At 43.6% G+C, this 26,362-nt stretch overlaps 1 protein-coding gene across 1 annotated transcript in view; it reads right to left on the bottom strand.

Moving 5' to 3' along the window:
* LOC145393415 (two pore potassium channel protein sup-9-like) overlaps nucleotides 1-26,362 on the bottom strand; it is a 662,554-nt gene that overhangs the window by 576,071 nt on the left and 60,121 nt on the right. Inside the window, exon 2 of the mRNA XM_080267509.1 lies at nucleotides 23,484-23,639. Coding sequence (XP_080123635.1) covers nucleotides 23,484-23,639 — 156 coding nt within the window. The remainder of the gene's footprint in view (nucleotides 1-23,483; nucleotides 23,640-26,362) is intronic.

Genomic DNA, 26,362 nt, shown 5'->3' with positions numbered 1-26,362 from the left:
GTGTATTAAATATGGACGGTGAGTATTAGTGCCCGAGTGGTGACATGTGTAAAGGTTTCTGTCGCCATCTGTTGTGAGTAGGAGGAAATAGGAGAGCTCTAGCATCAATTCAGTATGGATGGTGGGTATTTGTGCCCAAGTGGTGACATGTGTGAAGGTGTATTTCGCCATTTGTTGCGCGTAGGAAGACTTGGCCTCCGGGAAAGGGTCGTGTAGTCTATTCTCAGAGTCGTACGAATAAAGGAAAATTCTCTCTCTTTTTTACCTCTCTTTACTCACTCACTATACCTAATTTCTCTCTCTCTCTCTCTCTCTCTCTCTCTCTCTCTCTCTCTCTCTCTCTCTCTCTCTCTTTCTTTCTTTTACTTCCTGTTTACTACCCTGTTCCTCCTCCCTGATCCGCTTTATCTCCTCTCTCTCTCTCTCTCCTCTTCCTTCTTCCTTACTCTCTCTTTCTCTCTTTTATGGTCCTTGCTCTCGTTTTTATTCGTCTCTCTCTCTCTCTCTCTCTCTCTCTCTCTCTCTCTCTCCATTTTTTCTCCCCTTCTTCCTATTTCTCTTCCCCGTCTTTCTTTCCTCCCTATTTTTCCTGCTACATTCTTTCTCCCTTATTCTTCCTCCCCTGTCATAGTTTCATCCCTTGTATTCATCCTCCCCTTTCTTCAGTTCTCCCCATATTTCTCCCCATATATTTCTCTCCCTTATCCTCTTGACTTTCCATATATTTCCCCTATCCTCTTTCCTTCCCATATACTTCTCTCCCTTACCCTCTTTCCTCCCCAAATATTTCTCCTCCCCATATATTTCTCTCCCTTATCATCTTTCCTCCCCATATATTCCTCTTCCCTTCACTTCTCTCCCATATTACTCTTCCTCACCATGTATTTCTCACCCTCATTCCCCCTTCCCTCCCCATTCTCCCTTTCCCCATTGGTAATTCACCCCATCCCATTCCTCACATTCCCTCCATATAATAAACATTCCATCCACAAGCCTAGCCAAGCCTCCTAGAAAATGGGGTGGCACAGCTGGGGGGGGGGTCTTTTTTATTTTGCATTTTCTTATATATATTTAAGGTATTTTTATTATTAAGATTTTTTTTTTGGTATTGTTTTAATTCTTCTTCCATGTTTTGTGAATTTCTTTTTGTATTTTTTTTTTTATGAGCCTAGCCAGACCTCATAGAAAATGGGATGTTTTATAGTTTATGTACTGGGATGCTTTCTCTTTCTCCAGCTTTATGTGGGAAAAAGGGTGATGATGAGGGTGATGATGAGGGTGATAATTGATGATGATGATGATGATGGTAGACATATTTTTTAGCTGTTTTCGCTCCCCCAGACATGATATTCGGCAGAGCTTATAGAAAATGGGACGATGTTGTGTAGGAGAGACTCTTTTTATTTTTTGCCTCTGATTTCTGTTTTTATTTTTCCCTCTGACCCAGCGAAGTAAATTTGATAAACGATGGTGGTGTTGGTATGAGAGTGAATAGTGGAAGCGCTCACATACATACACACGCATACACGTACACAAACATACACTGGCACACACGGATACACACCATATAATCCCCCCCCCCCTCTCTCTCTCTCTCTCTAATTCCATTATTTTTTTTCGTAACCCCCTTTTCTTCTCCCCACCACTCTCCCCTCTCTCTTGTCACAGCTTCTCTCTCCCCGCTTTTCATCTCTGGCAGCTTTCCTTCCCTACACAGTCTCCATCTCTCCCCTCTTCCCTTTCCTCTCCTCTTCCCTTACCTCCCCACTTTCCTTTCTTCTCCTCTTCCCTTCCTTCTTTCCTTTTTTACTCACGTTCCCTTCTTTTCTTTCCTTCTCTCTACACCTTCGTTTCTTCCCTTCTTTCCCTCTCCTCATGTTCCTTCCTTCTTCACATTCCTTCCATCCCCTCTTTCCTTGTCTCCTCACGTTCCTTCATTCCTCACATTCCTTCCTTCCCCTCTTTCCTTCTGTCCTCACATTCCTTCTGTCCTCACATTCCTACCTTCCCCTCTTTCCTTCTTTCCTCACGTTCCTTTCTTTCTCACATTCCTTCCTTCCCCACCTTCCTTATCTCTTTACGTTCCTTCCTTCCTCACATTCCTTCCTTCCTCTCTTTCCTCCTCTCCTCACATGCCGTCCTTCCTAACACCTTTTTTCCCTCCATTATCATTCCCTCCCCGTCTCAATGTAAGGAAACACAGAGGAGTATTTTTTTCCCCTTTGATGTGGTAGTGAGATATCAGATACTTATCCAAATATTCCTCCTCTGTTATCCTTCTCAGACCCACGATAGAGGGGAGGGAAAGTGTGAAAAATGAAGGAGGAAAGGAAGGCAGAGAGGGAGGGTGGAAAGAAAGAAAAGGGGATATAGACGGAGATGAGAGAGAGAGAGGGAGAGAGAGAGAGAGAGAGAGAGAATTAAGGATATTTAAAGATACCCTCGAAAGTAGGAGACGGACAAAAGGGAAAAGGAAGAAAAGGAAGATTGAGAGGAGGAGGAGGAGGACGTGGGAAAGAATGATAGGAGGAAGAGTAAATGGGGTGAAGGAGGAAGGAGGAGGGTCATTAGGGGAGAAGGAGGGAGGAAGGAAGGAGGTGGAGAAAATGTGGGGTGGAGGAGGGAAAGCAAGTATAAGAAAGACTAATGGCACGGTAAGGCGAATGGAAACTGAAGAATGGAGATGGAATGGCGCCGAAGCAACGAGAGAGAGAGAGAGAGAGAGAAGCGTCTGAGGGAGAACTAAACCAATTACAGAGCGGCAGGGAGAGAGAGAGAGGGAGAGAGAGAATGAAAGTATGAAATATAAATTGAGAGTAAACTAGGACAGATCGAGATTTAAAAAAAAAAGAAAAAAAGTGTGAATATTGTATAATTAACAGACGGACACAAAGTATGAAATAATGTAGGGTGAGAGCCATGTACAGTTTTCATATTATCAGGGGCCTTAAAAGATTTAGTGTGAGGACAGCATAGCGAACAAGCAAACAAGTGTGAAATAGAAAGGTGAAGGGTGAGAGCAATGTACGGTGGGTGAAGTGAAAGAGGGTGAGAGGAGAGAGAGACTGGAGGAAAAAATAGATGAAAGATGACAGTAAGATCTATTGGGAGAAATGTACAGTAAGTGTAGAAGGTAAGAAAATAAGTGTGAATACTGGATAACGAATAGATAGACAAAGTATGAAATAGATAAAGTGTGAGAGAATGTTATAGTAAAAAAAAAAAAGTGAAAAATTTGAGAGGGTGAGGGTAAGAGGGGGATCCGGAGGCCTCAAAACAACCCTCAGTCTCCCCTCTGCCTCCCCCTCTTCATCCCCTCTTCCTCCTCCCCCTCATTCATCCCCTCCTTCTTTCGCATCTTTCCCCAAGGTTGAGGGGGAGTGTGGGATGAGGGTACAGACGGGGAGGAGGTGGAGAGGAGGGTGAGGGGGAGGAGATCGAGAGGGGGTGGGAGGGGGAGGTTTGAGAGAGGGGGTGAGGGCAGAGGGCACCGAGGATTCAAAAGAAACCCCAGCCATTAATCCACGCCCCTTCATCGTGCTCCTCGTCCCTTCCCTACTTCTTCCCCTTCTTCCCCGTCCTCCTCCCTTCCTCCTCCTCCTCATTGTGGTGGCCCATCCCCAAGTATTCCTTAACCTTTAGTGCGAGGCTGACGGGCCCTGGCACCTCCCCCATCAGCCCCTGGAGCTACTGGGCTGCATAGACCCCCAGGTACCCCCCCACCACTAGGGTCACCACCTCGAGCACCATTTTTTGTTTTAGTCAAAGTTAGAGGAAAAGAAACCAGCTGAGGATTTTTTTGGCGTTGGCTGTGTTGAGAGAAGGATTATATATGTGTTTGGAAAGCTGAATAAGATGTAGGGTTTCGAGTTAGGAGAGAAGGATTATTTATATGTAGGAAAGCTGAATAAGATGTAGAGTTTCGAGATAAAGAAGCGATTAGTATTATTTATTTATTTCATTTGTACAGGTGTGGTCTCTTTAACCTGTAACCTTCATGATCAAACTTAATTTAGATGTGATCAGCACTTACCCATCTACAAATAATATAATTAGGTCGAGCGCCGACAGACCGACCGACCGACCGGACCCAAAAAATGCGGGCGGTAAGAGAGAGAGAGAGAGAGAGAGAGAGGAGGGGGCTACTGCGGATGAAAGCGATTCTCTGAAAATGGAAAAGGGTGGAGGTGACATAAAAACGATAGGTGCAGATGGGGAGGAAGGAGAGGCAAATTTGAGCCATAAAAAACGTGCCCTTTCCTTAAAAAAAAAAGAAAAATAAATAAATAAATAATGAAAATGATATTGGGTAGATGAAGGTGGGTTGTAGGTAAGTACGGTAGATGCCAGTAGAGCCTGAAGGCGAGAAAGGAAAGGCGATAGATAGATGAAAGTGATAGGAAGATATGGAAAAGGGTAGAAACGAAAGACTAATGAAGGAAGGAAATATAAGAATGGTGATGGGTAGGTGAATATGGATGAGGGGACATAGATGATAATGGGCTGTGAGGGGGAGAAGGAAAGACAGTGAGTAGAAAGGTGAAGATGATGGGGAGGATGATGGGGAGGAAAATGACGAAGGACTTGGAGGAAAGAAAGAAGGGGAGACTGGTGGGGAGAAGAAAAGGAAGTTAGGAAAAGAATAAAAAAAGAAAAAGCTATCAGAGAGAGAGAGAGAGAGAGAGAGAGAGAGAATGCAATGCACAAGATGGAGAAACAAAATAAGAAAAAAGGATTATAGTCTAAAATGAATCTTGGTAAATGAAGATGGGTGATGGGGACACAGGCGACGATGGGTGCTAAAGGGAAGAAAGGAGAGAGAAATTTGCCCCATAAAAACGTGCCCTCTTCACCCTCCCCTCCCTTTGTCTGGCCTGTGTGAGGACGCCGCTGCCCTTTGCATCGGGAATGGCCATCATCACCACCACCAAAGGGGAAGCTGTGTGTGTGTGTGTGTGTGTGTGTGTGTGTGTGTGTGTGTGTGTCTCTCTCTCTCTCTCTCTCGGGAACAATGGGGATGAATATGGCGGAAAGGATATGTCAGTAGAGGTGTAAAGGTTGGAAAAAATAAGGTCATTTCCCGAACGCCAGGTATTATGAGCTTTGGGGGAGGGAGCAGAGGGGGAGAGGAGGGGGAGAAGAGAGGGAGAGAGGAAGGGAAGGAGAAGAGGGGGAGAGAAACGTGAGGGAAAGAGGAGGGGAGGAGAAAAGGGGGGATAAACGAGAGGGAGAGAGGAAGGAGAGAAAAAGAGGGGGAGAGAAACAAGAGGGAGAGAGGATGGGTAGGAAAAGAGAGAGAGATAGGGTGAAGGGAAGGAGAAGAGGGGGAGTGAAACGTGAGGGAGAGAGGAAGGGGAGGAAAAGAGAGGGAGAGAGGAAGGGGAGGAAAAGAGGAGAGGAACGTGAAACAGAGACATAGGAGTATAAGGTGAATGGAGAGAAAGATGAGAGGGACAGGGATGTGATGAGAAAGAAGAGAAGGAGGGGAGAGAGGGGGATGAGAAGAGGAGGAGGGTGTGTGAGATAGAGGGATATGAGAGTAAGATGTACGGAGAGGAAGATGGGAGGAACAGGGATGTGATGAGAAAGAAAAGGAGAGGAGAGAGGTGAGAAGAGAGGAAAAGGAGAAGTCTTTAAGAAACTCTCAATACACATGGAGATCAGGAGTTAAAAGTGAATAGAGCAGGTATGTGTTGATTGATTTACACACACACACACACACACACACACACACACACACACACACACACACACACACACACACACACACACACACACACACGGGAGGGGGTATCATCGTCGCGTCTTGATGTCACGTATAAAATCTCCATAGATTATTGGTACTTAGGTTCGGCAGCTCTCTGTATAAGGAATGAAAAGAAACTCCATAGCATGTTTTATTCAAGAGAGAGAGAGAGAGAGAGAGAGAAAGAGAGACCCCCGTCCCCCTGAGAATCGACAAGACCCCTACTACCTTAATCGACAGCCGTCACTCCCCTACACACAACCTTTGGCCCTCTCCTCTCTCTCTCTCTCTCTCTCTCTCTCTCTCTCTTTCAGTACGTAGACCATCCTTCATTCTTAACCTTAGACGATATTTTAGCATCATGGGGAAAAAAAAATAACGAAGGGAAAATAGTAATGTTTACCTTGGATGTTAATGCGTTTAGGTTTTTAGCAGGTTGAAGGTATTGTTTGTAATGTGTTTAGATACTTATTACGCCAAAGATAATGTTTATAAAGGTTTAGATATTTATGAAGTTAATGTGTGTGTGTTTATTTTTTCCTAGTTAAAGATAATGCATACCTGATGTGTTTAGATTTTTGTTAATTTAAAGATAATGTTTACCGTAGATGTTTACGTGTTTATATATTTATTTTTTTTACACTTTTACGGATAATGTTCAGTTTTTATCGTTCTTTTTAACTTTAATAATAATCCTTTTTCTTTCTTCCTCAGGTATGTAATCGACCTCTTCATGTTGGGCAAGGATTACAGGTATTTTTTTTTTCTCTCTCTCTCACACACACACACACACACACACACACACACACACACACACACAGTTATTTCGAACTGTTATACACGCTGTTATGCTGAAGATTTTGCCATTTCTGTATATTCTCATATTTGCATAATTAGAGAAATATTATTAGTGATTATACCATAATATTCACCTTGTTCTTGTGAAATTCTGTGTAAAATGTTTCACTGTTCTGTGTGTGTGTGTGTGTGTGTGTGTGTGTGTGTGTGTGAGTGAGAGAGAGAGAAAGAGAGAGAACCATAACCTTCACATATCCACATAACACCAAACAGACATAGGCTTAAGATAAGGAATTCAAGACGTCAGTAGGGAATTCAAGACAGTAGGGAATTCAAGACATCAGTAGGGAATTCAAGATATCAGTAGGGAATTCAAGACATCAGTAGGGAATTCAAGACATCAGAAGGGAATTCAAGATATCGGTAGGGAATTCAAGACTTTAGGGAATTCAAGAGTAATCCAACTTAACCCTTCCTCGCTCTAAGTCTGTCCCGGGGTAGACTTGTAATGGCCTTTAGGGGACTAGATTGCTCTCCTAGTTAGTCTCTATTGTTATTCCGCGCGCTTGTTGTCAATTTGGGTAGCAGATTAAGTAGTTATGGAGTGTTAATTGAGGCGTTGATTGGATAAGTAAAGAGAGAGACAGACAGACAGACAGACAGACAAAGACAGAGACAGAGAGATTTAAAGGAAAGTTTTAAGTAGAGAGAGAGAGAGAGATTTGAAGGAAAGTATTAAACATTATGGATCGGTATGCCTGTCGATATCTGTCTTTCTGGTCTCTCTCTCTGTCTGTTTTGTCTGTCTGTTAGGTCTCTGCGTGCCTGTCTGTCTCTGTAATTTCGTGCTGTGACTTTTGACCTAGAGACCACGTGTGTGTGTGTGTGTGTGTGTGTGTGTGTGTGTGTGTGTGTGTGTGTGTAAATTTATAGCTAACCACCATGTCGAGGTCAAGTTCGAATATGACGGTAATAGGACAAAGATCAAGACCGAAAAACAAAGAAATCTACCTCAGTCTGCCTCAGTTTACCTCATTCTACCTCAGTCTACCTCAGTCTACCTCAGTCTACCCCAGTCTACCTCAGTCTGCCTCAGTCTACCTCAGTCTGCCTCAGTCTACCTCAGTCTACCTCAGTCTGCCTCAGTCTTGGGATGGCTTGTGTCTGGCGGTCAATGTAGTGTCTGTGTTTTTGTTTTTTTCTGTTTCTCGACCTGTCCTCCTCATGTATATTAGACTGAGAAATAGGACTGTAGTAATGATGGTGATTATTATTTCCTCCTCCTCCTTCATCATCATCATCATCATCATCATCATCATCATCATCATCATCATCATCATCGTTCCTCCTATTCTCTTCCGTTCTTCACAGCTTCCTCTCTCTCACCACTTCCTTTCCTCCCCAGGTCCTTCTTCCCGTATCTCGTCTCTGTTTCCTCCTCCTCCTCCTCCGTCTTTCCCCTTCCCCTTCGGCTCCTCACACCTTCCTGTCTCACACTGCTTCCTTCTCCCCAGGCCTTCCTTCCTGTGTCTCTTAATCTCCCCTTTCCCTTCCTCCTTTCTCCCCCTTCCCTCCCTCCCTCCCTCTTCGCCTCCGTCTCTTAAGAGGGGAAGTTAGGTCTTGCCCTTGTTTGTCTGTCTGTCTGTTTTGTTTGGTGTTTGTCAGTTTTTTGTCCCCACTTTCATGTTTGTTTCCGCTTTCCTGTTTGTTTGTTTGTTTTTGTCTTTGCTTTTCTGTTTGTTTGTCTTTTTGTGTGCTTATTTGTTTTCCTTCATTTCTCCCTCCACACCTTTCTATCACTCCTTCCCTCAGCATCAATCATTTTCCCATTTATTGTCCTTTTTTCTTTCCCCCCCTGTTCTCTCCCCAATTCCCTTCATTGGCTTTTTCTTCTTCTTCTTCCTCACCCTTTTTTCCCCCATTCCTCTTCCTTTTCTTCTCCCCTCTTGTTCATTTTTCATTCCTACTTCCTTGTTGCACTTAGCATTTCATCTCCCCCCCCCCTCTCTCTCTCTCTCTCTCTCTCTCTCTCTCTCTCTCTCTCTCTCCTATTTTTCTGCCCTTTTTTTTTTATTACTGCTCTCTCCTCGTTCTTCTTCCTTTTTCCTTGCCCTTTTTCATCCTTTTTCTTCTACTTTATTCCCAGTGTTCTTTCAATAGCTTCTGCACCTTCCTCCTCCTCCTCCTCCTCCTCCTCCTCCTCCTCCTCTAAACATCCACTCTGTGCATTGCACATCCACACTGTGCACTGTGCAGTCCCCTTTTATCTGAGACACCCGTCCTATATACTTTTCAGTCTCCCCAGCGCAAAGAAAGCAATATAAGCACAGATTAGGAGCTGCACAGATAACCCTGAGTTAACGGTCACTACTCTTACTTTCGACCTGTGATGGGCTGTGGATCACTGAGGGTCCCTGTTAGTCAAGTGACCACCATCGGGATTTTTTTAATGTACCAGGGGTCACTGCTTCAGGATGAAACTTGTGTACTTGTCCCACATGGGAGAGTTCCTTGTCTCAGTGGAGCAAACGGAGCTAGGGCCTGATTGACTGCTGCCTACCTTAAAAGCGCCAGGCAAGGCTGCTGCACCACCCCTAAACATCCACACTGTGCAGTGTGTAGCTTCCACGTTATGTCCACAGACTTCCCATTAACTCAATGTAACTGGTTTATAATGTCATGCCGTAACTATTATTTTATTTGTTTACTTTCTCTTTCAGGTTACTCTATCGGGTAGCTTATAGATAAAGTATTATAGAATGTGACTTTTCCTTTCCAATGTTTCCTATAAAATTTCCATGTCAGTTTTTCCATGCTGCATGGTGGTTTTTCTCACTTTTTCCTGGAGGGTTTGGTGGTGGGGGGAGCCTTCTTGCTTTCCTATCCTTATCCTTCAACATGTAGAGTTAGATCTTGTAGTCATAGTTTTCTCTAACAAGCAGCCTCGAAAGGACCATAAGGTCTGTTGCTGTTTGCTTTCCTGTGTAATCCTGTGTAATCCTCCTCCTGCCTCCTCCTCCTGCCACTCCGGATTATCAGCGCCGTTACAGTTGTCAATACCTTCTCCCCTGTGTAGTTCTTCCTCTTCCTCCTCCTCCCTTCCTCTTCCTCCTCCTCCCTTCTGTCATTCCTTCTCTTCTCTTAGCACATCTTGCAGTCCGTCTTCCTCTTCCTGTGCTTTCTTCTTCTTATTCATTTTCTCATTATTATTCTCATGCATTTTCTCTTCTTGTACTCCCCTTCCTTCTGTCCCCCACTTTCTCCTTTATAGATATAGTATTATGAATGTGACTTTTCCTTTTCAGTCTTTCCCATGAAATTTCCATGTCAGTGTTTCCATGCTCCATGGTGGTCTTTCTCACTCTTTCCTGCCAGCTTTAACTGGAGGCTTTGGAGGCAGGGGGAGCCTTCTTGCTTTACTGTCCATATCCTTCAGCATGTAGAATTAGATTTTGCAGTCAGTCTACTGTGTAACAAGCAGCCTCGAAAGGACCATGAGGTGTGTTGCTGTTTGCTGTTCTTTGTGTTACTTTATATTCCTGTTTCCCCTTTCTGACTCTCATTTTACTAATCCTCTCCTTCCTTTCTTAGTACTTCCTCTTCCCGCTGTGGTTCTCCTCCGTTCCTCCTCTTCCTCCCTCTATCTCCATACTCGCCTCCCTCTCTTTCTCCTCCCCTTTCTCTTCATCTTTCCCTCAAGATCATCTCCGTCTCCTCCCATCTACTTGTCTTTTTCCTCCTTCCGTCTTTCCCCTCACCCTCTTCTCCGCCCCTTCCATCCTCCTCTCCTCCTCCTTTCTCGTCCATTCTTCTCTTTCATCCCTTTTCCTCATATTTTGTGCACAGCCACCCCTTCCGATTATCCCACCCACTTCCTCCTCTTCTTATTTCTTCCTCCTCCTCCTCTTCCTCTTCCTCCTCCTCCATTCAAGTTCAGTTCCTCCCTCTTTAATGCCTCCCTCCCATTCCCTCTTGAGTCCTCCGCTAATGACTTCCTTAGACGGCGTATCCTCCCTCTTCTCCCTTCGTTTTCTCTCATTTTCTGTCTTCCTTTCTCTCCTTCCTTCTTTCCTTCCATTTCTCACCATATTCCCTTATCCAATCCCATCCTCTATCCTCTTCCTAAACCATTTCCTTTTTATCCTTTGCTGTCTTCCTTTCTATATTCTTCTCCGCTCCTTTCCGCTCCTCGTCTCCCTTTTTCTTCTCTCCTCTTTTTTCTCTCCTCTTTCCTCCCTTCTTCTCTCTTCATGACTTCTCTCCCTCCTTAATACCTCCCTCCCATTCCCCCTGAATCCTTCCTAATGACTTCCTTAGACCAATATCCTCCCTTTTTTCCCTTTATTTTCTCTCAACTTCTCTCCTCTTCTCTCTTCTCTTCCTTTTTTCTCCTCTCTCCTCTATTTATTAGTCTGCTTCCCCTCTCCTCTCGTCTCCTGTGCTTTATTATTTTTCTATTCTCTTCTTTCTTCTCTTTTGTCTCCTTCCTTCCCCATTCCTTCCCCCACACGCTTTCGTCCCTTCCTCTCTTCCTTCCCTTCCTCTCTTCCTCTCTTCCGTCCCTTTCTCTCATCCCACCCTCTTATTTCTTTCCTTCTCCTCTCATCTCAATTTCAGTCCCTCCTTAATCCCTCACTTATCTCCTAAACCTCCTTATGTGTTCCTTTCCTGTATTTTCTTCTATTTCAGGTTAGTTTGCTTCCTTTATTTTTCCTTTTTTTTTTCATCTCTGTATCAATAGTTTTTTATGTTCCCCTCTTTTTTTTTTTTTTTTTACGTTAAAACCATTGATACCCTCACCTTTTCTTTTTATTACCTCCGCCAAGGAGGTTATGTTTTCACCCCTGTCCGTTTGTTTGTTGGTTGGTTAGCTTGTGAGCAAGATTACACAAAAACTACTAGACGGATTTCCACGAAACTTGGTAGAAGAATGGCCCTTGGCCCAGAATACACTCCATTAAATTTTGGTGCGTATCCGGATAAAGGTGCGGATCAAGGAAATTTTTTTCACTTTCTTTAACATTGCGAGATAGGGCGTTGGCGGGGTTATGCGCTCTACTAAGTGCCATTCTAGTTGTTTTTTTTTTTTTTTATTGTGTCATAGGTTTTCGATATCAGCTTCCCCCTTCAAAACATTTTTAGAAAATTTTCGTCTTGCAGTTTTGGCTGCTCTCAGGTCACTGTGTCATAGCTCTGTCCTGTTTTATTCCCTCGTTTTATCATCATTTATCTCTCTGCTGTGGCTTTTTTGTCTTTATTAGTCACTTACTTCATTTATTTATTTTTTTACCTATTCATTAGGGGTCTGTTATTTTCCTCTCATTTCTTTACTTCTCCATCCTCAAAAATTTTACTTCACTGTTTTTATGCTAGTTTTCAGTGAATTTTATTGTTTGTTTTCATTTTTTTTTTATTCTACTCTTGTCCATTTTTCATCCCAGTTAGACATTTAATTTTCACGTTCCTTTTTTTGATATTACATTTCTCTCTCTCTCTCTCTCTCTCTCTCTCTCTCTCTCTCTCTCTCTCTCTCTCTCTCTCTCTCTCTCTTTGGCTTCTGTATTATTTTTACATTACATTGTTTTTTGTCACTTTTCCATAATTTTCCGTTCAATTTATTCTTGTGTTTTTTTCCTCCAGTGTCCTTCGGTCATTTGGCACTGCTTTTCAATTTTCTCACATTTTCCTTATTTTTTAGGTCTTTTTTTTTTTGGGTCACTTTTCATTGATGTCCTTTTTTTTTTTACCCTCTTGCTTTTTTATTTCATTCTTGTTTCCCTTCTGTTATTTTTTTTTTTTTTCACTCGTTCTTTTCCAGTCATCGTCCACGTCATATTTTCTTATTTTTCATTCCAGATTGCATGTCCTTTCATATTTCACCTCTTATCTTTTCCTGTCATGTCTCCCTTCCCCCCTTTTTTCCACACTCCCCTCCCTTTTTTTTTCTGACAAATTTCTTTCGCCCTTTTATCTCTTCCTGTCATGTTTCTCCTTTTTTTTTTTCCTCGCTCCCCTCCGTCTGTTTTTTTTTAAGTCGGGCTTTTCAGCTTTGGCGTCTGTCTGTTATAGTACACAATATGTAGATAGATAAACAGATTGATAGATACATAGATAGATAAATGTCAGTTTTAATGCTAGTATTTCACACGTCTGCTTGTTTCAGTTAACCGTCCATCCATCCACCCATCCATCCATCCATCAGTCATTTCATTCATTCATCCATCCATCCATCCTTCCATCTTCCCACTTTTTATCTCATGCTATTTCCTCTTCCTCCCTATCCTTCCTTCTCCTTCCCATGCCTCACTTACTCTCATTACCATATCACACCTTTTCTTCCTTCCTCTCTACTTTTTCCACTTCTCTCCCACGTTGCTCCTCTACTCTTCTTCCTTTCCCTTTTTCTCTCTCCTCACCTCACCTCTCAGTCTTCCTTCCGTCTGTATCTGCTGTCTTTCTCCCCCAGGTTTTCTTCCACGCTCCTCTCTCTTTCTCCCCTCTCTTCCACCTAACTCTTCCTTCTTACTCTAATGCTTCCTTCTTTTCTCTTTTCTCTCTCATACCTCTCTTTCTCCTAACTCTTCCACTATACTGTGTTTCTTCCTCCTTTCCTCCCATCTCCTCTGTTCCTGCCATCTCTGTTTATTTTTCGTTCCCCTCCCTACCCACCCTAATTCCCCAATCTTCCCCGCCTTTCCATTCCCTACCTCCCTTGTCCCCTCCCGTGCCCCGCCTCGACCAACATGCAGTTAAAGCCATATAAAATGGAGAGAGAGAGAGAGAGAGAGAGAGAGAGAGAGAGAGACACACACACACACACACACACACACACACACACACACACACACACACACACACACACACACACACACACACACACACACACACACACACACACACACACACACACACACACACACACACACACCGAATAATAGCTAATAATGTGGACGTAGCGCTGGTTTAAGTCAAAGGCTGTAAATTGTTTAGCGTATCCCTGTAATGTCCCAATATAAACCAGGGCAGGTGTTACGTTAATGTGGTACAGCTTAACACACAGCCATGCAGTTCGGGATAATGCATGGTGGTGGTGATGATGATGGTGATGATGATGATGATGATGATGATGTTGATACGTTGTTTTTCGTGATGATGATGATGGTATGTTGTTGATGATGATTGTGATAATTATGGTACGTTGTTGTTGATGATGTTTGATGAGGATGATGATGATACGTTATTGATGATGATGACGATAATAAACGCAGTATCAGTTACTTTATATTGCACAAGCGATCATGACCAAAAACACCAAACTACAGGAACAGTCGTCGGTGAAGTAGACGCCACGTAAACCAAAAATGAAAGACCAATAGTAGTGTTAGTAGCAGTAGCGGTGGTGGTGGTAGTGGTAGTAGTAATAGTAGTAGTAGTAGTGGGCAGACCACAGACAAGAAAACTCGTGATATGGATGCACAACAAACCTAAACAGAAGACTTTTACGAGTATTCTGTATCTCCAGCCGTCCACATATAAACCACTGTAGCTACCGTGGAAAGAATACTGCACGGCTTAACATGGAGAGCCTTCGCTATATTTGGAGATATTAATGCAGCGCACACTATGACGTAAGTGAAGCTGGATGGGCTATTTTGAGCACCTCCACAGCCACGCCAAATAAAGCAGTGCGATTTATAGTGAGGGATTGGGGATTTCAAGGACAGATTTCGTAATAAGGACAGAGTTGGTAATAAAGACAAATTCCGTAATAAGGACATATTTCGTAGCAAGGACATTTCGCAATAAGACCAGATTTCGTAATAAGGACAGATTTCGTAGTAAGGACAATTCGCAATAAGGACAGATTTCGTAATAAAGACATATTTCGTAATAAGGACAGGGCTGATGTGCATAGTCAACCGAGTGTAATTATAGCGTTTCCGCCTGGAGAGGGACGCCTTCACGTGGTGGCATTGATATAGCTGGGCTTCTCCTCTGCCAGGTTATGCGAGAGTCCATCACCTTCTCATCCCCGAAAGGAGGATCGTGAGTTATAGAAGGGTAACCTCAGCCTTCAGCTTACTGGGTTCACGTTTCCGCAGAACCTGGTGCCACAATAACAGTTACTTTCTTGCTACCTCCTGATTATTTTCTTCAGCTTAGGAAAGACTTCGTGCTGAATGTTTTAATGAGAGATACATCAGTCCCCCTCCGGAAAAGTCTCTTAAGATAAATAAAATGTCTGGGGTGGTAATGGAAAACGAAAAATTAACCTATTCAATCCGAGGACGCAGTTTTTTATTCTTGCTACCTCCAGAAGAATGTGAGAAGCTTAAGACAGACCTCTTAGTATTGAAGAATTATTAGTAAGCCTTATATTTAACCCCTCCTGTAGTCTCCCCTGAGCAGTGTAGAGTTATCTGGGGTAACACTGATAAGCTTAAAAAATAGAATAGAAAATAAAAATCATGACATTAAACAGATAGCCAGGTCAGAAAGCTGTGACCTAGTTGAGCTCCCAGCGCCATTAACCAGTTTTTTTTTTTTTTTTCCCTGACCTGATATGTCTGGCTCTGAGTTTTGAAAAATAAGTAAAAAAAAAAAAATGAAAATGGACGCTGTCTAGTCTGGTCATGAGTGCACACACACACACACACACACACACACACACACACACACACACACACACACACACACACATTCCATATACTGTGTAGCCAACTCTTTCACACACCTACTTCGTTCCACGCACTTTCATTCCGTTCCACATACGCGCGTTCATTTCCTGTCGGCTCTACACACTGACTTTTTCGTTCAGTGTTGAGTGGAGTGTGATGTGGAGCAGAACATAGCTGAGGTGGAGAAAAATGATGGATGTGGAATGGTAGGCTTCGTTTTGATGCGTGGTGTTTGATGTGGCGTGGATGTGTGGTTGTGGTAGTGGTGGTATTGGGGGTGTGGTAGTAGTAGCAATAAGGGTAATGTGGTTGTGGTGGTGGTGGTGGTGCTGTGGTGGGAGTTGGTGTCATGGTAGTAAGGTGTGGTGGTGTGGTGGTAAGTGTGGTGGCGGTAGTGGTGTGCTGCTGGTTGAGATACAAGTTTGATGAAGCCAGTGATGTGATGGAGATCTTTTTAGTGTAGAGGTGTTTTGGTGTTGTGGTGTTATTGTGGTGGTATGGGTTTGTTGGGTATATAGTGATGTTGTACTGGTTGAGATGTGGTGGAGACGGTGGTGGTGAGGTGTTATGATGACGTGATGTGATGATGATGTATTGTTAGTGATAGTCTAATGCTGGTGTGGTATAGTGGTGTTGTGATGGAGATGATTTAATGTGGTGATGTGTTGGTGTAGCTGTGGTAGTGGTGGTGTGAGGTGTAGTTGTGAGTGTGGTGGTGGTAGTGGTAGTAAATGTTGCAGGAGGTATGGGAAAGGAGTCAGGTGTGTGGAGACAAGTGTAGTGGTACTAATTGGTAGTGAAAGATGAGACGCCAGGTTTTATGGAGGCACCAGATGTGGCCACCAAAATGAGGCCAGTCTTAAATGTGATGACGCCCTGGGATGAAGGTGTGGTTGTGTGGTTGGAAGGTTGGTAGGTGGTAGTTTCGGTCTGGTGGTGGTGGTGGTGGTGGTGGTTGGAAGTGTGGTAGTGAGTTTGCGTTGTGAGATTCCGAGATTGGGTGATGGTGGTGGTGGGGGTGGTTGTGGATGTAAGTGTGGTAGTGAGCAATCATAGTGAGGTTTTGGGAGTGGGTGGTGGTTGTGGTTGTGGTTGTAAGTGTGGTAGTGAGTAGCATGGTGAGGTTTTGAGATTGTGTTGGTCGTGTGTGGTTGTGGGGTTAGGGTTTTATGGTTGGTAATGTGGTTTGGCTGTAAGTGTGATATGGTTGAAGTGTGGCAGTAGAGAGGAATCATACCCAAAGATCGGAATAATATTTACTTTGAGGATGGAACACATGCCAAGCCGGACTGAAAAAAGATGACCTTCGAGATGGTCCAGGGAAGTATGTGAGTTTTTTGCTCTTGAACTCTTGCTGAACACATTTGCAACACTCCTCCTCTCTGCGAGCTGATACCACTCGAATCTTTTCTCCCCCACGCACTCAACAAGGATATATTTTTAACTGTTTCACTACTATTTTTTATAAATTGCTGACTAAAATCGCGTCGTACAAGAATCAAGTAAGAGGGACATCATTGAGGTGAATAGGTTAATGGAGATCGCTTCTAAACCCCTTAAGTAAGGGAGATCCTTTAAATGTATACTTGGGATCTCTTCAAAGCTTAATTTAAATTGTTTGGAGGTGGCGTGAGTAGAATTGTAACGAAGGAATTATCTCTCTGACAACGAGAGACCACCTTGAAAAAATCGTATGGCGGTGACACAGTTAAGTACAAGAAGGTGATGAAAAAAATATCGTTAAAGTGAAGAGGTTTATGAAGTATCAGGTACAGTGTTCCTGTCTTGGCCCACACCTGTTGAAACGTCATTGTCGTCCTTATTAATCCTGTTGGCCTGTTCTCTGTTTAGATGGCCACCAGCTTCTTTACCCATCCTTCATCCTTAATCATTATCTTTGTTTATTGTATTTTATTACCCATTTCTCTTCTTGCTCCTCGACCTTTTTCTTATTCATTGCTTCCCAATTCCTTTTCTTTATTTCTCTTCCTCCCTTCATTCCTTCCTTGTGGTTTCCTCTTCACAGTCATTTCCCATTCTTTCGTACATTCTTCATACCTTCATCCCTTCCCCGCCCTCCTTCCCTCCCACCGTCTTCCGTAATTCCTCTTTTTTTTTTTCCCCCCTCCATGCCTTCCTCTTTATTTTCCACCTCCGTGTTGATAATTCTTTTTCTATCCCCTCCCTCTTCGCTTCCCCCTCTTTCTTCTTTTTTCTTCCCTCTTCCCTCCTTCCCCACAATTTCCTCGTCACTTTTCTTTCCTCCCTTGTCTCTACTCAACCATTATAACTCCTTTGCCACCTGTACTTCATTCCATCCTCCCTCTTATTCATCCTTCCTCTTTCTTTGTCTGTCTCCTACATCCTACCCTTCTTCCTCTCCTCCCTTCCTCCTGCCTCTCCCCTCCCCTCCTCCCGAACCAACTTTCCTTTCAACCATTCCTCCTCCTCCCCTTTCTCATCGTTCTCTTCTCTCCTCCTCCACATCTTCTTCTTCATTGTCTCCCCTCCCCACTTCCCTCCACATCACTCCCCTCCCCACTCCCCTGCACATCATTTCCCCCCCCACTCCCCTCCACATCACTCCCCTCCCCGGCAGCCGATTGTTCTTTCCTCCTTCCACTCCTTCTCTTTCTTCCCCCCTTTCTTCTTCCTTGTTTCGTCTTTCCCTTGTCTCTCTTTCTCCCTCCTTTCTTACAGGTTCCTCGCCCTCCTTTCCTCCTCCTCCCCTAACTCTCTCTCTCTCTCTCTCTCTCTCTCTCTCTCTCTCTCTCTCTTCCCACCCTCATCTCCTCTTGCTTCCCATACCAATCCATCTTTCCTCTATCTCTCTTCTTCTTCTCCTTCTCTCTGCCTTCTTCCTCCTCTGTCCTTACTCCTCCATCACTCCTTCCTCCTCCTCCTCCTCCTCGTCTTCAACCCCTTCCCCCTCGCCAAGCCTCCTCTCCTCCATCAACCTTAACATTTCCACACATACCGATATCTCCACCTCTCTCTCTCTCTCTCTCTCTCTCTCTCTCTCTCTCTCACACACACACACACACACACACACACACACACACACACATCATCTATTCTAAGGGTGTTTGTAACGTTTAAAAACATCAGTATCTATTTTTTAGTATTTACATTCCCTTCCTTCATCATTATCATCGCCTTCTCGTTCCTTCCTCTCTTCACATTTCTCATCCTTTCTCCATATCTCTCCTCATTCTTCCTTCTCCCTCTCCCCTGCGTCTTTATTTCCTCTTCTTAATTTTTGCCTTCGTTTCTTCCTCTCATTCCATCCTCTCATCTCCTTCTGTCATCTCCATTCGCCTGTTTCTGATTGCCTTTCTTCTTTTTCCCTCAGCATTCTTTTCCCTCTCTCATTCTTTTCTTTTTCCTCCCTCCTCCTCCCTCCTCCTCCTCCTCCTCCTACTCGTTGCTCTCGCCTTCCCTTCCATCTTTTCCTACTTCCTTTCTCATTCCTTCCTCCCTTCCCCTTCTTACACTTCTTATGGCCCCCTCTCCGCTTTGATCTTCCCTAATCCCGTTTCTTATCTCTCTTCTTCTCCTCCCTCACTTCCTGTTCCAATTCTCCCAGTTTTCATATTTTTCTTTTATCTTTTTTTTTAGTTTCGTTTTTTCCCTACTTAGAGCCACAAGTTTTTTGAAAAGTGGTCCATTTTGACTGAGTATTGTGGAGATAATTCTTTTTTTCTTCTTTTTATATATATTTTTTTATAATCCTACTCACTCCATTGATGCTAACGCGAATATGATGATGATGATGGTGTGGTGATGATGATGATGGTTGTGATGATGTTGTTGATGGTGATGGTGGTGGTGGTGGTGGTGGTGGTGGTGGTGATGATGATGATGATGATGATGATGATGTTTCTAGCTTCGTAAACAGTTATTTTTTTTTCTTTTCTGCCTCTAGTTATCTCACCCTAACTTTCAGTAACTCACTCACGTAGTTGTTATCTCACTTCCGACCTCTCTCTCTCTCTCTCTCTCTCTCTCTCTCTCTCTCTCTCTCTCTCTCTCTCTCTCTCTCTCTCTCTCTCTCTCTCCCTCTCTCTGCCTATCTTGACTCTCCTTACGCTTCTTGTCTCCCTGTCTTACTGTCACTCTCTCTTTTCTCCTCTCCTGCCCCCTCTCCCCTCTTCTCCTCTCCTCGCCTCCCTTCTCCCCACTTCTTTCCTCTCCTCTCCTTTCCACACGGATGTTCAATCTTCTAACCTTCTTCGCCTATTTCCTTTAATTCTCTCTTGTCTTTCACTTCAGTCTTCTTGCCTCACTTTGGTCTCCTCTCTTCCTGACCTCTCTTAGTATCGACTCACTCTCATTTCTCTCATTCTGTCTGCTCTCTCTCTTCAAGCCCATCGACTCTTTAACTCTCATTCCTCTTCCTTCTCTCACTCTCCCACTACTCCTCTCGGCTCATCTCTCTCTCTCTCTCTCTCTCTCTCTCTCTCTCTCTCTCTCGGCACGACTGAATACTCCTATTTTACGTGCCCTTTATCTCATCTGCTCTTTATCTCTCTTCCCCAACCTCCTTATCTTTACCTTCTCTCTTTACCTTCCCTCTCTTTCCATTTTCACATTTTCTGTTCCTCCTTTCTCACTCACTTACCCCCTCTATTTCACCTCCTCTCCCCCTCCGTCGTACCTTCTCTTCCCCTCCATCTCACCCTCTGTCCTGTCAATCCCTCCCTCTCGCTCTCTTTGGCTCTGTCTCACTTTCCCTCCACCTCCGTCTCACTCTCTCTTCCTCCTTCTCCGTCTCACGCTTCCCCCATAACCCCCTCACCCCCCCTCGGAAATAAAAAGTCAGACAGACAGACAAAGCATAGCAAAAGACATTCATTTTTCCGCCCATCCCATGCTCTACTGTCTCTCTCAGGAAGGTCACGGCACTATTTTTTTTTTTTTGTTAAGGCCATGTGTGTAAGATGTAGTGAAGGAGTGTGTAAAGGAGGGAGTGTAGCCTGTGTGTCCTGGGTGTGGGGAGGGGGGAGGCTGTTAAGGGGTGTATAGCCAGTGGGAATAAAGGTGGAGGCGACTCAATGATCCATTAGCATTTTAGGGTCGGCGAGATGGGAATACCTGAAGCCTGTATTATTTGTGATCTTAGCAGTATCCGCACCACCTCCTCGCTAAGTACGTAGTTTATATATACACATTAGTTTTGTATATTTCACGTTATTCTCTATTGATATGTATGTCTAGTTTGCGACAAAGTTCGTGTGAATAACGTCAAAGGGAATATTAACCTCTAAACGTTAATATTAATAACCCCAAAACGTTTGTCTCACATATTGTAAACAAAAAGTTAATAACCCCTAAACGTTTCTCACTAACGTATTGTAACCTCTAAACGTTAATAGTATTATCCCCGAAACGTCTGTCTCACTAACGTATTGTATTTTGGTTCCCTGTCAGCGCTGTGAACACGCTGACGTAATTCACAGAGGGTAACACCAAATGAGGCTTTCAGCGGGAGGAAATCCACGCAGTCAGAGAGCTGTAAACTAACTGGATTAACCTTTTCGCTGCTCTGGACGCGCGTATTGTAGGTATTTCATTTCACCTGACGCTTTTGATTTATTCCGTGTATGGTGAGTCTTGGCATTGAATGATGGTCCGGACGTAACAATAACCTGGTAAAGAAATGCCAATTGGTGCCCTGTACCCCATGATCCTTCTCCAGTCCCAGCCTAGAGTAACACATGCATGAGTTTTTCTGTGCTTACAATGTGTCCTAACCTAACCTCACCTCACCTCACCTCACCTCACCTGACCCAGCCTAACGTCACGTCATCCATTCTGACTAATCCAATCTAACTTAACCTTAAATTGTAAAAGAGAGGTGGCCGCGAGACCCCTAAAACTGTGTCCCCCTCCCTCTCCCCCTTTCCCATACCCTCACCCTCTCCTCCCCTCCTGCTGATCCTCCCCGCCCTTAGACTAACAGATGGGTGAGTTTGGCCGCACGTCTCCCTGCCATAAAGCTGCACACGCCAGCCGCTGGTCGGGGACGGGGGGATAAGCGCATCAGGGGGGTTAGGGAGAGGGGGAGAGAGAGAGAGAGAGAGAGAGAGAAAGAATAGAATATGGGATAGGAGTAGATGGAAAGGGGAAAGGTGTGGGAGAAGAAGAGGGAGTGGGTGTTGAGTGGGACGGGAAACTGTGAGTGTGTGAGAGGGGTGAGTGGGAGGGAGGAAGGTATGTCTGGGAAGGAGACAGGTGTGTGTGGTGGAAGGTGGGGGAGAGGGGGGGGGGAGCTTCTGAGACCGAGAGAGTGGGTTATTGCTGAGTGACCAGTGTTATTGGAGCGAGGAAGGAGGGACGCCCACCTTGTTTGTACTACTGCCTCTTCTATCAATTTATTTTTTTATATTTTTACCAGTTTTTTTTATTATTTTAACAGCTTTTTTTTATCATATCTTTACCTTTTTTCCTGTTTTTTCGTTTTTTTTTTTTTTTTTTTTTTTTTTGGCTACTGAACGATTTCCTCTTGACATAGCTTTCATTGTGAGAAGTACTTACTTCCTCTCACCCCACAGTGTTTAAAATATTGCTACTGTATGTATCATCAAATATATAGTAATACAGGTAGATACATTTTTAAAAGTGTTACTACCTTCTATGCGTCACTCATCGTTTCCTCTTTCCAGTGAACGAATTTTTGTTTATGAAGATGTATTTATTGTGTAGATTACATAACCATTTTTTAAACTGTATTACGGACTTTATTACTTGTCATCATACAATATTTTTGACCGTCTTGTCTCGATTAATTTTCCTCCTTGCTCAGCCAGTTAAACTATTATCCTTCCACAACCAAATTTCGTTCATAATATCATCCCTCTGTTTCATATATTGCAACGTATTGATTTTAATGCACGTTTTCTTCTCTGTAATGCTGCAGTTTGTGAGGTGCTGAGTCTTCCCTCGCTCTAGTAGGTAAATTCTTCACAAAACTTTCGGTAACGAGAAAAAATATGCTTCAGTACAAAACTTCAGGTAACAAGAAAATAAACTTCATGTCACGCTACACTGTTGTTATATTTCTACGTTTTCTCTGGTCTGTGATGTTTATTCCGTGTCTGTCTGTTCCATCCTTACGTTTCCTTTATCTGGCCTGTAATCTTTTTGTAACGTCGCCTAATGTATCACCGTAGAGAGAGAGAGAGAGAGAGAGAGAGAGAGAGAGAGAGAATTTGTAACTCTTTTTGCCAGGAACTTGACTTCGTGACTTGCGCCAAAGTTGATGTGCACCTAGCGTGAGAGGAGTAAGCCTAGCGTGAGAAAGTTATACCTGGCGCGGGAAAGATGTGGTTTTTGTGTTACTTGACAGATGTGGTTTTTGTGTTGCCTGACAGGTTTGGTTTTTTGTGCTATTTGACAGGTGTGGATTTTGTTCTTGACAGATGTGGTTTTTGTGTTACTTGAAAGGTGTGGTTTTTTGTGCTAATTAACAGGTGTGGTTTTTGTGTTACTTGACAGATGTGGTTTTTGTGTTACTTGAAAGGTGTGGTTTTGAGTTACCGTTGGTGGTGAGAACGGTGGTGGCGGGGAAACAGGGAGGTATATCCAACGTGAAAAAAGTTACGTATACCATGATTAAATTGTGACTAGCGTGAGAATTAAGTATACGATGATAAAAGTATACCAGCATGAAAATTCTCTTGTGTGAGATAATTATACCTGGCGTGAATTATACCTGTTGTGAGGAAATATATCGCGAAAAATTGTACCTAACGTGAGAAAATATAACCTAGCTTGAGAAAATTTTGCCTAGCGTGAGAATATGGTGCCTAGCGTGAGAAAATTGTGCCTAGCGTGAGAATATGTAGCTCAGGGTGAGAAAATTTTGCGTAGCGTGAGAAAACTGTGCCAAGCGTGAGAAGATTGTGCCTGGTGTGAGAAAATTGTGGTTGTGTTTCTTACCGATGGTGGTGAGGACGTTGATGTAGCGTGAGAATATTTAGTTTAGCGTGAGAGAATTTAGCATAACGTGATAAATTTTAGTCTATCGTGAGAGAATCTTGGTTCTGTTCCTTACCGACGGTGGTGTGGCGCGAGAAAATTTATCCCCGCGTGAGAAAATGGACCCTAGCGTGAGAAAATTTATTCCCGCGTGAGAAAATTGAGCCTAGCATGAGAAAAATTATCCCCGCGTGAGAAAACGGAGCCCAGCGTGAGAAAATTAGTCCCAGCGTGAGAAAATGGAGGCTAGCGTGAGAAAAATCGTGGTTGAGTTATCTTACCGATGGTGGTGAGGACGGTGGTGGCGTAGTAGAAGGCTCCCGCAAACTTCCACTGCTGGCCGGCCTTGTGCGGCACCCCCTCCAGCACCACCGTCTCCAGTAGCCGGTAGTCGGATTCAGAGATGTTGTAGTTGTCCCTGAGCTGATGCTCGATCTCTGCGGGCAGGAAGAAAACGGAGGGTGAGTTGGGGGTCATGTTTTGGGGAGAAATGTGGGAGAGAAGGCTGTTGGGAGGAAGGTTAGAGGAGAGGAAAGGGTTTGGAGAGATGTTGGAGGAGAGGTAAGGAGGTGTGGAGAGATGCTGGAGTAGAGGGAGAGGTTTGAGATGTTGGAGGAGAGGTAAAGAGGTTTGGAGAGATTCTGGAGGAGAGGAAGAGGGTTGGAGGGAGGCTGGAGGAGGAAGAGGACGTTTGGAGAGATGCTGGAGGAGGAAGAGGTTCGAGATGTTGGAGGAGAGGGAGGAGGTTTGAAGTGATGTTGGAGGAGAGGTAAGGAGGTTTAGAGAGATGCTGGTGGAGGAGAGCGATGTTCGTAGAGATGTTTGAAGATAGGGAGGAGGTTTAGAGAGATGCTTTTGGAGAGGAAGAGGTTTGAGATTGAGGAGAGGGTGATCTGGAGAGGTGCTGGTGGAGAGGAAGAGATCTGATGAGATGCTGGAGGAGGGGAAGTATCTACCCAATACTTGGCATAAAATTACCATCTCTCATTTTCAGTGCCGAGTTATAACATGGCACAAATCACGAGGAAGTGCTATGGAAAGAAGTAGAATCGCTGTATTGTCTTACTCTGATGTACATGAAATAAGCTAAGAGAGGACGAAAATTAGGGCCGAGTTAAGGTGAAGAGAGTACAGTAGAACCGAGAGGGGGAAATAGAAGGTATCGGGGTCCTTTTTTTAATCATATTTTTGCCTCTGATACGCGCTTTTATGTAACTCTGAAGGGATAACTCGGGCAGAAGGGGTTTGTGGGCATTGCGTCTAACCCTCCACTGCAAGAGATCTCAAAGATGAATAAAAGCGTCTGCCGGTAGGAAGAATGAAGCAGAAGAGACATCATATTTAAGGAAAAAGGTATAAATTATCTGTGGTGTAAATGAAGGGCGTTTGATTAAATGTACCGTAATCCAGAGAGAGAGAGAGAGAGAGAGAGCGAGAGAGAAAAACTGTGCGACCAGAGAGAGAGAGAAGGAGAAAGAGAAAGAAAAATTGTGCAGACTACAGCCATACTGAGGTTGGGAAATTCACCTTTATTTTATTATTATTTTTCAAAACCACTTTAGCTCCAATGTAAGGGCCTCTTGAGCAACTTCCATCATTATTTATTTTCTTGTCCAGCTCTAGGCACAGAGTACTTACTGGTGCGTCAATATCAACTGGGTTATATAAGGAAGTAGAGAGGAGCATATATTGACTGTATTACCAACATGATACTTACATACCGCTGAAAAAAAAAAAAAAATGTGTTAAACTAACACCTTTTATTACGAAGAAGACGGAAAAAAAAAGGTGAAGAAGAAGGTAAAGAAGAAAAAAAAGAGGAAGGTGAAGAAGAAGAAAAAGAAAAACGAGGAAGGTGAAGAAGAAGAAGAAAAAAAAAGAGGAAGGTGAAGAAGAAGAAAAAGAGGAAGGTGGAGAAGAAAAAGAAGGCGAAGAAGAAAAACAAGAAGCTTCGTATTTCCTTTAAGTCTGTGTTAAGTAAAAACGATAGACAATTTTACTGACGGTGGAAGAGGACTAAGGTAAAAGAATATAAAACTTGAAGCAAAGACTTTACACGTTTCAAAGTAAGAACAAGAACGACCAAGTTTACGAGGAAAAGCATTGGAAAAATAAGCACTGAACTTACAACAAATTGTGGTATCGCGTGGACCTCAGGCAATAAGGATTTTAGTTAACGCAAATTTAAAGTATTTCTGTTTAATGCATACTAAAACAGCGTAGCACCAGACAGAACCCTGAAAGTTACTGACGAATCTAAACTATTTCCTTGAACTATGGATGCAAAGTTAACAGGAGACAGGATCACACAAGACACTGAAAGAAGCTGGCAAGGAAGCTAAAGTATTTCCTTCAACGAGATGGAATGTAAAAAGAAAGTGTAACACCAGACAGAACAATGAAAGGAGATTGACGAGACTTAAGTATTATGAAAGTGAAGAAGAAAAAGACGAAGAGGAAAAGGGAAAAAAAAATGAAAAGGAGGAGGAGGGGAAGACGAAAAGTACTAGACAAAACCTTGAAAGAAACTGCCATAGAAGTACTTAATTGTGTAGCATCAGACAGAATGAGATGAGAAACTGACGTAACTTGTAAAAATAGTGTAGCAACAGACAGCCCTGAAAGTTACCGAGCACCCTAAACTATTTCACTGAACAGCTTGCCAGGGTGTAAGAGAAGCGTGTGGGAGTCGGCTGGAGGGATGCAACACGACACTGAGTTGATCAAGGCAGGTAAAAGTCAGGAAAGGTGTTCGTATTAGAGCTGACCTTTTAGGGGGATTCTTCTTAGGGTGGGTTTTGCTCTCTCTCTCTCTCTCTCTCTCTCTCTCTCTCTCTCTCTCTCTCTCTCTCTCTCTCTCTCTCTCTCTCTCTCTCTCACACACACACACACACACACACACACACACACACACACACACACACACACACACACACACACACACACACACACACACACACACACACACACACACACACACACCTTTCCTCCTTCAAATTTAGTACAAGAGGTGTGTTGACTCTGCTATCAAGAAAACATTGCCCACAGAAGCATGTTCACCTAGGTAATGAGAAAGATAAGATTGAGAAGAGTGTGTACTTTTTTTTTTTTTACCTTGATATTACTGTATAAACTTTGCTGGATTTTTTTGGAGGGTGGG

The sequence above is a fragment of the Coenobita brevimanus genome, chromosome 24 (genome assembly GCF_032717465.1).
Source record: "Coenobita brevimanus isolate Jiangsu-jjx chromosome 24, ASM3271746v2, whole genome shotgun sequence".
Lineage (NCBI taxonomy): Eukaryota > Metazoa > Arthropoda > Malacostraca > Decapoda > Coenobitidae > Coenobita > Coenobita brevimanus.
Note: the sequence above shows the minus strand (reverse complement) of the source record. Positions and strands in the feature narration are given on the sequence as shown.